Source organism: Uloborus diversus, chromosome 2 (assembly GCF_026930045.1).
Source record: "Uloborus diversus isolate 005 chromosome 2, Udiv.v.3.1, whole genome shotgun sequence".
In the NCBI taxonomy this organism is placed as follows: domain Eukaryota; kingdom Metazoa; phylum Arthropoda; class Arachnida; order Araneae; family Uloboridae; genus Uloborus; species Uloborus diversus.
In genome coordinates, this window is record NC_072732.1 from 4,215,061 (window position 1) to 4,230,270 (window position 15,210).

At 35.9% G+C, this 15,210-nt stretch overlaps 1 protein-coding gene across 1 annotated transcript in view; it reads left to right on the forward strand.

The window, feature by feature from the left end:
- LOC129217760 (uncharacterized) overlaps positions 1-13,918 on the forward strand; it is a 38,188-nt gene extending 24,270 nt beyond the window's left edge. The window contains exons 14-17 of the mRNA XM_054852101.1: positions 2,050-2,351; positions 6,057-6,199; positions 7,233-7,463; positions 13,571-13,918. Coding sequence (XP_054708076.1) covers positions 2,050-2,351; positions 6,057-6,199; positions 7,233-7,463; positions 13,571-13,764 — 870 coding nt within the window. The 3' untranslated portion in view covers positions 13,765-13,918. The remainder of the gene's footprint in view (positions 1-2,049; positions 2,352-6,056; positions 6,200-7,232; positions 7,464-13,570) is intronic.
- Positions 13,919-15,210: the final 1,292 nt, after the last annotated feature.

Consider the following 15,210-nt stretch of genomic DNA (forward strand, 5'->3'; position numbering starts at 1 on the left):
CTAATGTAGCAAAATAACATAATATTCTTTTTTTATTTTCTGTTCATAAAATTATTAGTAATGTAACAGTTTTAATGCATATTTAAAGTACGTAATTATTATTGTTTATTTCTATGCATATTGTTTATTTCTAAATCATATAACTGTGCAAAAGTAGGTAACAGAAGACAAATGAGTAAAACAGCTAATGCTAAATGAATTAAAATTGACAAAAATCTAAAATGAAATATTAGGTATGAATAATGAACAAAACTTTAATTTTAAGTTGACATATTATAATAATAATCAAAGAGTGATTTGAGCATGCATTTACTATTTTGAAGACATTAGTTTGTGCTGATTGAAAATATTGGATAGATATCAAAATATCGGATATTTTCGATATTTTCAAAAATATATCTTCGAAATATTTCGATATTTTCGAACCCTGGGTCTGACAAAGTTCAAAAACAAAATAAAAGCATTCAACAAGGGCGGATCCCGGAAGTTTTCAAGGAGGGTGCGGTTGATTTTTTAACTGACCTCTTACTGCGTATCTGATTTATACAGTTTTCGAGGAGGGGGGGGGGGCACAGTTATCTAAAACAACTAAAATATAAAGATTTAGCCAAAGAAGTCTCGAAATTATTCCTTTCCCTTACTATTGAAAGAGGTACTCCAAAACTGTGTTTTAGAACTTCAAATTTGTAATAATTTCTGGGGAAAGTTTCGAACCTTCCTCCCCCTAGCATCGTCAAAAATCGTCTAAAATGCGCTTTAAGAGTTAAATTTTGCAAAATACCCTTACAAGGCTTCCAAACTTCTTTTTCAAACATCGCCAAACATCGTTTAAAATTGTCTTTTTGAAACTTTAATTCCCAAAACTTTGCTTAAGGTTGATTCAAAGTCTATTTCCTTTCTTAACGCCATTAAAAACGGCATACATTTGCATTTTAAGACTTCAATTCGGAAAAATTGCTGGTGCAGGGTCCCTCAAGGGAGGGGCGATCGCCCTCATCGCCCCTCCCTTGTATCCATGGCATTCAATTATGTTTGTGGCATTCAATTATGTTTTATCTTCTGTCTTGAATTGCTCAAAATAAGAGCAGAGCATAAATAAGAGCTAAAATTTGCTCTAATTAAATAAGATGTGTTACCCATTACTTTTCCATGTGTATGTAAAAATTGTAAACATAGTATTTATTGCATTTGAAATTTTAGTTTTGAAACGAAAATCCAATTTCTAACTGTTATCTTCTTTACTAATAATAAAGCAGAAAGTCTCTCTGTCCGGAGGATGTCTGGATGTCTGTAGGATGTCTGTAGGATGTTTGGATGTCTGTGACGTGCATAGCGCCTAAACCATTCGACCGATTTTCATGAAATTTGGCACAAAGTTAGTATGTAGCATGGGGGTGTGCACCTCGAAGCGATTTTTCGAAAATTCGATGTGGTTCTTTTTCTATTCCAAATTTAAGAACAAAACTATCATAAATTACGAAATTATCATAACGTGGAACCGTAACATGGGCACAAGCCAATTGGCGAGATACGAAATGATCATAATGTGGAACCGTAACATGGGCACAAGCCAATTGGCGAGATACGAAATTATCATTGCGTGGAACCGTAACATGGGCACAAGCCAATTGGCGAGATACGAAATTATCATAACGTGGAACCGTAACATGGGCACAAGCCAATTGGCGAGATACGAAATTATCATAACGTGGAACCGTAACATGGGCACAAGCCAATTGGCGAGAAAATTCACCATACATTATTTGTAAATATACAGGCGAACCAAAAGACCTTTTAATTTTTCTATTACGGGCAAAGTCGTGCGGGTACCACTAGTAATAGTATAAAGACTAAAATTAAGGTCAATAAAATTTCATTCTTTCCATTTTTCTGAAATATATGTAGCAGTTAAGGGGCTGAACTCGTAAATATGGCTCATATCCTTTCTTCCTTTCCTACCTATTTTGCGGGATGAACTTGCTTCTCAAATAACTGACAGATGCTTCATTTTCACTGTCGGACTTTAACGATCCTTTTCCCTCCCCTCAGATCAAGATCCCGGCAGAAGTCCTGTCCCGGGGTCACACCAATGTCGCGGAAGCCCTCCAGTGCCGCGATGCGGGTTCTGCCGTGTCGGATGCCGTCAAGAACACCCTGGACTATTTCGTGGAGCGGCTCAGCGCCAGCGTGCCGCTGGGAACCCGGGTTCTCATGTCCTCCAAGTACCCCGGCTACCCCACCAGCCTGGTCTTCCGGCAGCACCCGGACCGCAGCCCCATCTACATCAAGGCCATGTCCTCGGACGGCACGGTGGAAGGGTCCGTGCGCTTCGAGGACGCCATCAGGGACAAGTACGTTGAGCATCTTTCATGTCCTCTTCACTCGAAGAAACTTTCACTTGGTCTGATTCACTTCACTCCAAGTGATTCAGCGCCAGTGTTGCCAGATGGTCAAATCCAGATTTCCCCAATTCCCTTCCTATTTTTCCCCAAAAACCAAGTTTTCTATCGAAATTCCCCAAATTCAAAAATTATTTTTCCACTAATATTTTCATAAAATAAATCGATTTCCTTTAATATTTTTGTCTCTTGAAAAAAAAATTTTCCCCAAATAAACAATTTTTTTTTATAAAATTCCTCCAACTTTTTTTTCTTTCCATTTTCACTTTTTTTTTTTTTGTCTTCTTTTTCTTTATCTTCTTTACTAATAATAAAGCTGAAAATCTCTCTGACTATCTCTGTCTGTCAGGATCTCTGTGACGTGCATAGCGCCTAGACCGTTACGCCGATTTTCATGAAATTTGGCACAAAATTAGTTTGTAGCATAGGGGTGTGCACCTCAAAGCGATTTTTCGAAAATTCGATTTTGTTTTTTCTATTCCAATTTTAAGAGCATTTTCCCGAGCAAAATTATCATAAGATGGACGAGTAAATTACCCAACTATCATAACGCGGAACCGTAACGTGGACAAGAATATTGGCGAGAAATTCATCATGCATTATTTGTAAATATACAGGGGAACCAAAACACCTTTTAATTTTCTACTGCGGGCAAAGCCGTGCGGATGCCACTAATCATAAATACAAGCGCCTGATCAAAAGATAAGAAATAACCAAATGTTTTTTTTCAACTTGCATTTGCTACTCTGCTTCTGTATGTACATTTAAACTATGATTTTTGTATATATTTATCCAAAAACATTCTTCATGACACTTATTTTTGCCTGTTTTACGTATCAACTAGTTGCTTACGCAGAACATGAATGCGAATTCCGTAGCATAATATTCCACATAATGCGAAATGCGAATTCCATGAAGTTGAGCAAAGCTAAACGAACGCTGTTTGATACAAACAATGTAACTACTACTTCTTGTCGAGAATCTCAAAACGAAAAAAATTCTTTTTTCCCCGAGGTTTTTCTTTCCCCAGGTTTTCCCCAAGAAAAAAAATTTTCCCCAAAGAATTCCCCTCAAAACTCATTTCCCCAAAATTTCCCCAGAGGTCGCCAGATTTCCCCAAAATGGGGAAATTTCCCCCAATCTGGCAACACTGTTCAGCGCTTTAGTTTTCATGGTAACAGAAGCGGTAAAGGACTACCAAGGACAATCCAGTGGATGTACTCTTGTCTGCTGAGAAGGAGATGACTTTTTGTTACCGAGTGAATTGAGGTACTGATTCATTCAGGGTGGAATGGATCAAACCAAGTGAAGCAACAGCTGCTTTTTATGACTTCTTCACTCCAGGAACCCTGATTATTCTTTGCTCAGTCTGATTCATTTCACTTCAAGTAGATTCACAATCTGTTTTACCCAGTAACAAAATGGGTCATCTCCATTCACGAAAATAAAGTGCAACTTAGGCCTCGGTTGAACCCCTTCACTTGGTCTGTTTCACTTGGCTCCTAGTGAACTCTGATTCATTTCCCTCCAAGTGAATCAGCACCTTAGCTTACAGAAAAATAGAAAGGGTCTGCAAAAGAAGTTTCAGTGGATGAACTTTTGTCAGCTGAAAAGGAGATGATTTTTTCTTGCAGAGTGAACTAAGATGATGATTCATTCAGGGTGGAGTGGATCAAACCAAGTGAAGCAACAACTATGTTGCTTTTAATGAAGTCTGACTCATTTCACTTCTTGTGAATTCAATCTGTTTTACCCAGTAACAAAATGGGTCATCTAAATTTAAAAAAATGCAAATTCAGCCTTGATAGAGTCCCTTCACTAGGTCGGTTTCACTTCACTCAAAGTGAATTCTGATTCATTTCACTCCATGTGAACCAGCTCTTTTTTGTTTCACATAGGAACAGAAAGGGTCTGAAAGAAGTTTCAGTGGATGAACTCTCATCAGCTGAGAAGGAGACAAGAGCGGATCCAGAAAATGTTCAAGGAGGGGGCGATTGTTTTCACTCTTTACTCTTTAGAACTTCAATTTCTAAAAATTTTCAAAGGAGTGTATTGAACCTCTCGTTTACCTATCCCTAATATCATCTATCGTCTAAAATTGAGATTTCGGAACTTTAATTTCCAAAATATTCCTGTAGAAAGTTTGTGCCCCATCCCCAGAGTAATAAGATATGTGCTACGTTTGCATTTTAAAGACTTCAATTTCGGAAGAATTAATGGAAAGAGCTCCCTTTCTTCTAACACCATCGAATATTATGTAAAATTACAGTTTTGAAACTTCAGTATTGAAAATATACATGAAGAAATTTCCTGTCTCTCAGCTCAAGGAGGGGCGATCGCCCCCATCGCCCCTCCCTTGTATCCGTCCTTGGAAGGAGATGACTTTTTCTTACCGAGTGAACTAAGATGTTGATTCAGTCATGGGGTAGAGTGGATCAAACTGAGCAAAGCAACTCTTCTTTTATGACTTCTTCTCTCTGAGAACCCTGATTATGCTTCATTGAGTCTGATTCACTTAATTTCATATAAATCATTACCCTAATTTACCCAGCAACAAAATCTTTCATCTCCATTCATTCGGAAGGTCTTTCAAAGAAGTTTAGGTTGACGAACATTGGACCTACAGTCCTAAATTATTGTAATGTTATTAGAGTCACAAGATAACAGCATACAGGTAGTGACTATTTCTTTAAGCAGTGGTTTTTCCACTGCTAGAAAAAAAATTCTGAAGAGGTTTAGAGTGTATTATAGGTCATACTTTTTGTATCTTTAAATAAAAATTCCCACACCTCCTTCAAAGGGCTTCATTTCAATGACCTGTTTCAAGGGCCCTTTGATGTGCTTAGTTTTGAATAGAATTCTTAATCATTTTTAATTGTACTTTATTCTTTATTTATTTGTTTATTTTTTGTAAGTTTTCTACAAAGAATCAAGATTTTTTCTCCTCTCCTTTTTTAAGGAAACTTTCAAAGCATGTTGTTTATTTAAGTAAAATTGGTTCTTTGATTAAAAAAAATGTCCATTTTTTGTTCATATTTAAAAATGATTAAAGTCTTTCTTTTTTTCAAAATTCATATTCATTAAATATTTATCATCTCATTGTCATCTCCCACCTCTCCCCCTCATTTTTCTTTTTCTTCTTCCTTTTTTTTCCTCTCAGTTTTCTTATCTTTTCAAAACTAACCATACATTTTTCAATGCTAAGGAAAACTACTTATCCTCAGTGCAGTTTTGATTTGGTTGAACGGCAATTTTGATTTATGCATACTTACCAACTTTTGCAACTATTTCCTAAAATTAGCACATTTTAACTAAAAATGCGAAGATATTTTCCTCTTGATTTTATTTAGTGGAATATGTAATTTATTAATTTCATGGTTACCCAACTAGGGAAAGAGGTCATGCCATGAAAACTTTTTGATTGTGTTTGGGGGGGGGGGGGAGGGGACATGATGAGGGACCTCTGCACGTATTTTTCTCTTTTTCTGAGAAGTGGGACAGGGGAGACAGTCTTCATGATTTTTATTTTGGAGGGTGCACTATTGCCTCCCTTGGTTAATTGAGCTATAATTTCTAATTTCATGTGTTGTCTATTCAAGTTTCAGCTCTATCTACTCCAAAATGCAGCAAATGGTATTTTTCTTATGTTTCTTTCAGAGTTCGAAAGAGGAAATGTGCCAAGACATGCAAAGAAGGAATTGTGGTAGCTCTCACTCTGTACCCTGCATCTGCTCCTTACCCCACTACAGACAGGAGGACTTCTCCTGTTCTGGATATAACACTCAGGGAACCTGAAGGAGGTACTTTAAAAAAAATTCGTCATTTGAATATTTGTATTATTTTAGGGTTTTGTTTTTCAACGGCTATTGCTCCCAACATACGATTTTGACTGTGCAGGTTGCCCACCTAAAAACCTTCACAGCTTTTTTCTTTTACTGAAGCTGGAGGAAGGGGGGAGGGGGAAGGTGCAATCCATAATGAAGGTAACAAAAACGCAATGATTAAAGTATTACCGCTTGTTTTTGTTGATATTAACATTCATTGTCCTGAAAATGTCCCAAAATTTCATGAAAATTGTGTCCTAATTTTGTGTGATTCCCCAAACCTACTCCTCAGTGGTGCAGCTTTAACATAAATGTAAATTCTAATACAGTAGTTTATGCGTATGAAAGGGCTGTTTTGATCAAAAAACCCCTTTCATTAAGTATTTTTGTGAAAAAACCTCTTTTAGAAGGTATTTTTGATCAAAAAATCCCCTTCAGAAGGTTTTTTGATCAAAAAACCCTGTCTAGAAGGTATTTTTGATCAAAATATCCCAGGGGCGTAGCTAAGGGGGGGGGGGTTTGGGGACAAACCCCCCCCGAAAACAGGGGCGTAGCTAAGGGGGGGTTTTGGGGACAAAAGCCCCCCCCCCCCGAAACGTTAGTCTCAAAAAAAAAAGAGAAAAAGAAGAGAGAAGAGAAAGAAAAAAAAAAGAAGAAAAGGAAAAAATTCCAAGCGATTATATATATATATATATATATATATTAAATATATATATATATATATATATATATATATATATATATATATATATATATATATATATATATAAAAGAAGTAACCCTCCCCCCCCGAAAGTCGGGTCTAGCTACGCCACTGAAATATCCCCTTCAGAAGGTTTTTATCAAAAAAAACCCTCCAGAAGGTATTTTTGACTGCCCTGGTGCTGCCCCTACTTGAGTGTAACTAAAATACGAATATAAAATGGATACTAAATCTTCAAAAGGTTAAGGTCTCTTATGCAGACCTATGAAAGATATAAAAAACTAACGAGCCATCCGAATCTTCCAGGCAAGCCACTGAGCATGGCGGACGTCCCGAATGCGATCCGATTGGCCCTGAGCCACAGCGGCAACTACTCGGAGTCCGTGAGCAACCGCATCCTCTACAGGTGTTCCTACTGGGATGCAGCCAATGGAGAGTGGAGCTCCGAGGGTCTGGTGACCTTCGGTGTCGATGGCAATGTCATGAGGTGCTGGTCCTCTCACCTCACCTCCTTTGCCGTCATGGAGATATACGATGGTGAGTTCTTCCCTTGTTCTGTTGTTGGTGCGATATAGATTGGCGCTTTCTCCCAAAGCAGAATACTTGACGATGTTCTGCAACGTAAAATCATTTGACCACAATTGTTCTGCAAGTACTTCAAGCATTGCATACACAAGCAAATCAACGTGATCTTTTCCACAAATCGGGAGCCCTAAATCAAAATCCTTTCATACAGTTTTTTTTTTTTTTTTTTCAGTTTTTATAACTTCACCGCTGCTATGCATTTCTGTAGAACCTAAACCGATTGAAATTCTAGAAAAATATTTTACATGCTTTCTAAAATGCATAAAAAGAGCAAAGATACAAAATTTTCTAAAAATCTGAGCTCAAGTGTCAAACCACGTTCTTTTGGTTAATTTTATATGGCATAAAAGATAAATTAAAATAATGTTAATAAATAAATGAATTACTGAAATAATAAGTAAAACAAGTCGAATTAGGGTAGCAAATAATAAAACACTTCAAAACATTCTAAATAACTGAAATATTTTCAGGATGCAAAAGGATTGAATTCTCAAAGAAGACACGCAATTTTCGTCGATGGACGTTGGCATGTATCCAAAACATACGTTTATGGAGGCAATTGCAGCGGATGAAGGTCGATTGAGAAAAGAAAGAGAGAACCAAAAACGCTAGAAAAATCAGAATCTTTTCAGACTTAAAATATGAAATTTCTGCAGAAGCTGCAGATTTTCTACAAATATTTTCCAGCTCAAGATAGAACTTTGCACAAATTCTGCAGATTTCTCTAAGCTCAAAGTAAATCTTAAGTTCTTGCAGATGACTTCTAGAATTCAACATTTTTTGCGAGTTTTCCGCCGAATTGTTGTAATTTCCTAGACTTTTAGATTTTCTTCTAATTTAAAGAAATCTACAGAATTTGTGCAAAATTTTATCTTGAGTTGGAAGATATTTGCAGAAAAACTGCAGTTATTTACTGCAGAAATTTCACCGAAATCTGTAGAATTTTTGCAGAAAATTTGAGTTTTTCTCTCACATTTGAGCAGAATTGTTCTGCAGTTCAGGCATCTGTTCTGCAACGTACGTCGCAAATTTAGTAGTATTCTGCTTTGAGGGCGCTTTCCAATCTTTTCATCCTTTTTGGAAGCCAAGGAGTCCCAAATTCAAAGCTAGCCAAAGGTCCTACCTGTTCATTAAAGGTGACTGGATCCAGTAAAATATGTCGTGGTCAAAGTCCTCCAAGTGAAACGATACCTCTGAGGACTCCCCAGAGGTATTGAACTGGGGATTGCTTGGCTTCTGGTCTGGATCAAAAACCAAAGCTGTCTTCAGGGCCCCATCCAATCGGTTAAACCACAAATAGTGGTAGGTATTACCCTGGAGTTTAATATAATATGGAAGCCAGGGTTTAGTTTCCTATCGCATTTTTCACAAAAAGCAAAAACGCAATCTAAATAACAAGTACAAGGTGTTTTGACTTTTTTTTTGCTAAAGTTTTTTACAAAACTATGAAAGATTAATAATGAAATGTTAGAAAAAGAGCTTACAATAATAAACATATTAGTTTGTCATTTTCTTTATTCTCTTAAGATATACAGTGAAACACCATTAATACGTTTTTGTAGGGACTGCATGAAAGAAGCGTACAAATGAAAAAATGTATAAGAGGTATACATTAATATGTATTGGACTCTGCAGTGACCAATTTAAAAAGCGTATAAATGATAAAAACGTATAAAAGAGAAACGTATAAGTGGTGCTTCACTGTAATTTATTTCCTATAAAATACAGTATAAGCTGTTTGGTGTTTGAAATTTATTTTGATAAATATTTTCACAGAAAAATTATATAAATCAGAGATAACATGTTCAAAACTGATTTCAGAAAGGTCCTAATAGTAAAATGGTAGTGTCTGTAATCAAACGGAAAAAAATCTATTGTTTAAAAATGATGTGGAATGTTTTATATTTTCTTGTTATTTTATTACGGAGTTCAAAATAATGAAATACATTATTTATAGTAAAACAAATATGTATATATTTTGTGTAATTCATAATTCTTCATTTCTTTTTTATTTGTTCAAAAAGAAGTGTCCGTTATTCCTTTATTATTATTATTATTTTGGAGATCTTTTTCAGGAAAATGTTTCACAGATTATTTTTCATTAAAAAAAAATAATGTAACTTCAAATTGAATGTAACATCTTCTTTTTTTTAAAAAATTGGAGTTTAAGTACAAAAGCAAACCTTTTTCCGAAATATTTTTATTTATACTTTGTATGTATTATACATATTTATATTGTGTATTCTCTTAGTATCAAATATTCGTGAAACTTTTTAACAATCTTTATCTTATCAAATTTTTGCCATTTACTCAAATCTCCCTATTTTAACCCTTTATGACCCGAATTCCTTTATATTTTGACAAAAGAGTTTGAAACTTATTTTTACATATCTTTATGCATTAGAAACGCTTCGTTATTTTTTTTTTTTTTTTAAATTAAAAAACGGGAGGCGAGAAATAAATTTAAAGTTATGGCTCAATGCAGAATATGATTCTACATACAATGCACTACTAAACAGAAAATTGCAATTTTAGGACTTATAATAGTCTGACTCTGAGATACGGAGTTCATCTTTCTTTTTTTTTTCTACTGAAAATGTTTTGACTTTTGTTGCAATTTCAGTTTAATAGTTGCTATACTTTTTTATTATTGGGAAGATACACCAAGTGAATATACTTCCCAAACATTATATCTTTTTCTAATCAATCTTATAAGTTCTGCTGCTACTAATTTTATTTGGAAAAAACCCTTCATAAGAAGCTGCCGCTACAATTATACAATATTGTTGTTATACTGTATCCCTGATTGTTGTAAAATTATTTTTAAATATTTACAAACTCCTTCATAAATGTCTTGTATTGCTCATTTTATGATTTAAAATTGCTTAATGTATGCCTAAGCAGTATAATTTTTAAATTACAGTTGAAGACCATTATAACGCACACCTTGGGACCAAAGGTTTGTTATGTAGATAACTTTACGAATTTAGAAAATAACATTCAGAACACATGAATAGATTTGCACATTAGAATAAGTTTTCACTACAATGAGTATCAGAGCACAAATTATGCAATTTAATCAATGCAGTAGTGTCAATCACATTTCACAAATAGAATGTTTCATGGTTTGATAGGAAGTGCATGGTCATGCACTTTCACTAGCTTCGTGGTTTGCATAACAGCTGCATTTACATGGACAATCTGGTAATTTTTTCATTATGAATGCTAATAATCATTTTAAAGCTTTGAATAAATATAGGAAGATGTGAAACTTTCAAAATATATTTTGCCAAAAAAATTTATGTTAAAAAGGCAAAATAGAGTACAGTAGAAGATCATTATAACGCACACCTTGGGACCAGAGCTTTTGCGTTATATAGGTTTTGGCATTATATGGGTCATTTCACAAATTTTGAAACCAATATTCAGAATATATATATATATATATATATATATATATATATATATATATATATATATATATATATATATATATATATATATATATATATATATATATATATATATTAGCTCTTCAGAATGAGTTCTATCTGCAATGAGTATTAAAACACTAATTATACAACTAATCATTCACAAATAATATGCTTTACAATTAAAAGAAAGTGAATTATCCTGCACTTCTGCCAGCTCCATGGTTTGCATAACAGCTGCATTTTCAAGAGCCATCTGATATTTTCTCTTTACTGTGAATATTAATTGTCATTTAAAAGCTTTGAATTAAGCTGGAAAGATGAAAAACTGTTTCAAAATTTAATTTTCCTAACAATTTTTATGTTAGCAAGGTAAAACATAGGGATTTTTTAAACTTAAAAAACTATTGTTTACTTCTGAAAAGTTGTGCGGTTTATAGAAAATTGCGTTATATAGGTCGGCGTTATGAAGGTATTCTACTGTATATGGTTTCTTACTGAAAAACTTATTGTTTACTTCTGAAATGATGTACATTTTACAGAGCAGAGGTTCGCAAACTTTTTTTAAATGGCATCCTTTGAAGATTTAGAATTTTCTCGCAGCACCCTAGTTTATCTCTATTATGTAAACAGCTAATAAGTCGTTATTTTTATGATTTTTTCCCCGCACCAGTACGCAGTTCGTGCACAAATGAGGCAGTGGGAAGCAAAGGGATGTAAGTGGACATTTTCAAGTTCTGCGTAAAACGCGTATAAACATTACGTCCTAGGTAGGCTTTCATTGATTTTTTTTTCTAAATCTTGCTGTATAGCAGCAACTACCAGGGCTACTAGTACCATCTCTTGCCCCAAGACAGAGGAGAGGTTCACTTACCATTTGTACTGGTTATCTCCAAATTTTTAATTTTGCCACTTACATCCCTTCGCTTCTCACAGCCTCATATGTGCAACATACGCAGCACAGGAACATATCCTCCTTCCAAATACTCCATTGCTATGTAATAAGGACTAGTGTTAATAAGGCGAACCATGATCTTTTAGTACTACAATCTAGTTGTCTAGGTTATCTAATCGTGGGAAAAAATGACGGAACACAACATTTTTTTTTCTTGAATTTGTCAATTACAAAGTTTAACAAAATTTCAAGAACATCATGCAACATTTTTTATTCTAATAAAACTTCACGGAACCATGTAGAAACAAAATATACCATAAAATAAGATCAAAAAGTTTTGACATCACTCTTCTGCAACAACTTTTGCTGCACCGTTGCCTGGTAGTTGAAAATGGCTTGTTGATAACCCTTTATCATCAGTTAGGCTCTTTGATGACGATGAAAGAGGATCTAGTGTTATACTGTAACAAAAAAGTAGGATTTTCTTACTGGTCAATCGGGCATTGTTTGGCGCACTCACCTTACATATGCATAGATACTATGGACACTTTGCGGCACCCCTCACCTCTTCCTACAGCACCCTAGGGTGCAGTGGCGCCGACTCCATGGGGCCTGAGGGGGCCCGAGTAACCCCCCCCCCCCCCAAGAAATTAAGAAAATTATTAATTATATTATGCTTTCTAAACTCATCCCAAAATCCAAAAGGAGTACAATGCACTTTACATTGAGGTTTGTGAAATGGTACAATCTTGCATTATTGTGCGGTTTACATCAACTGGGCTCACACAGGTCATTGCAGTTGAACAAGAGTGCTTGCTTTTCTTAAACAGAGGTGAAACAAATTTTGAAAAATCAACTTAGTTTTTCAAACAGGACCTAGACATTGAGAGACGGTGTTTACACTTGAATACGTTAGCTGATATCAAGAATGAAAAAACAACTGGTCTTAAACGACATGCATAAATTAAATTACCTTTTTATGAAAATACTGTGCTTGTTGTTATTTATTCCTTTTTTCAAAGACAAAAAAATGTGTGTCAGGCTTGTCGAGTTTTCAGGGTTGTAATGTTGATAATATGACTTTAAAATGCTTAAAAAAGAACTTTAAATTCACTATTTTTCATCTCAAATTTAGAAAAATTCCCGCGGCAAAACCCCCCTCCCCCCGGTTTCCCCCCATTTTTAAGTCGGCATCTCTGGGAGTGCCGTTCCATTCAAGTCAAGTGTCCTACCTCATATCAATACCTAGCTACGGCACTGCACGGCTCCCCATAAAATAGAACAAAAAATATCTTACTAAGAAGAATGACATGATTTAATTGTACCAGAAAATTTGCAAACCAATTTTTAGATTGTTTTTCTTCGAAAACGCCAAGTAACATACCGTTTGTTTGTTAAAATTATGCCCACCAGAAATATGGCATTTTCAAAATACAAAAATCTCACCTTTATTTGGAGTGGGGGAACCTCTGAGGGATTTAACCCCCTAAATCCCCGGTGATGTCCGGTCCCCCCAATAAGTTTTGCAAGTCGGCGCCCCTGCTAGGGTGCCGCGGCACCCTGTTTGAAAACCCCTGTTATAGAGATTAGCTTTTTTAGGTCAGCGTCATCTTTATCTGGACCCCTTTTATGCAAATAGATTCACTTTTCTCCTTTTTTTCCCCCTTGCAAATGTTTTGTTCATTTTCCTCTCTTATGGCCGTCTTTTACACTGAAATTATTTTTCCTGGCAGGATTGTCTACGGGTTCCATCGTAGGCATCGTTGTCACAGTCCTGATGGGCGTCTTCATCATCATGATGTTGGCCTTCTTCTTCTTCCGGAAGAAGCAAGCGGCCAATGCCAGGGTCTCCAACGAAGCCCTCCAATCCAAAAGGAGCTCCGAGAAAATGAACGGGTCCATGAGGGTCAAGACTGTGACTCCCTGACCCTGATCAAACACCATTTGTTCCTGTGATCCCAGTGTGCCTTTCTGGAAGCTGTGCCGATGTGCTCATTTCCGATTTTAACAATCATCATAATGGAAGATTGTTGACGTTTCACATTTGAAGTCCGAGTATAATCCGTCCAGCTTAACAATCTAGCTCATCTGTAATACCAGTATAATCCGTCCAGCTTAACAATTCCAGCCTTTCTGGAAGCTGTGCCGATGTGCTCATTTCCGATTTTAGAAATCATCATAATGGAAGATTGTTGACGGTTCGCATTTGAAATCCAAGTATAATCCGTCCAGCTTAACAATCTAGCTCATCTGTAATACCGGTATAATTCGTCCAACCTAACAATCTAGCTCATCTGTAATTCCAGCCTTTCTGGAAGCTGTGCCGATGGGCTCATTTCCGAGTTTAACAATCATCATAATGGAAGATTGTTGACGTTTCACATTTGAAATCCAAGTATGATCCGTCCAGCTTAACAATCTAGCTCATCTGTAATACCAGTACAATCCGTCCAGCTTAACAATCTAGCTCATCTGTAATTCCAGCCTTTCTGGAAGCTGTGCGATGTGCTCATTTCCGATTTTAACAATCATCATAATGGAAGATTGTTGACATTTCACATTTGAAATCCAAGTATAATCCGTCCAGCTTAACCATCTAGCTCATCTGTAATACCAGTATAATCGATCCAGCTTAACAATCTAGCTCATCTGCAATTCCAGCCTTTCTGGAAGCTGTGCCGAAGTGCTCATTTCCGAGTTTAACAATCATCATAATGGAAGATTGTTGACGCTTCACATTTGGAATCCAAGTATAATCCGTTCAGCTTAACCATCTAGCTCATCTGTAATACCAGTACAATCCGTCCAGCTTAACAATCTAGCTCATCTGTAATTCCAGCCTTTCTGGAAGCTGTGCCGATGTGCTCATTTCAGATTTTAACAATCATCATAATGGGAGATTGTTGACGTTTCACATTTGAAATCCAAGTATAATCCGTCCAGCTTAACAATCTAGCTCATCTGTAATTCCAGCCTTTCTGGAAGCTGTGCCGATGTGCTTATTTCCAAGTTTAACAATCATCATAATGGAAGATTGTTGACGTTTCACATTTGAAATCCAAGTATAATCCGTCCAGCTTAACAATCTAGCTCATCTGTAATTCCAGCCTTTCTGGAAGCTGTGCGGATGTGCTTATTTCCAAGTTTAAACAATCATCATAATGGAAGATTGTTGACGTTTCACATTTGAAATCCAAGTATAATTCGTCCAGCTTAACAATCTAGCTCATCTGTAATTCCAGCCTTTCTGGAAGCTGTGCCGATGTGCTCATTTCCGATTTTAACGATCATCGTAATGGAAGATTGTTGACGGATTGCATTTGGAATCCAAGTATAATCCGTCCAGCTTAACAATCTAGCTCATCTGTAATAC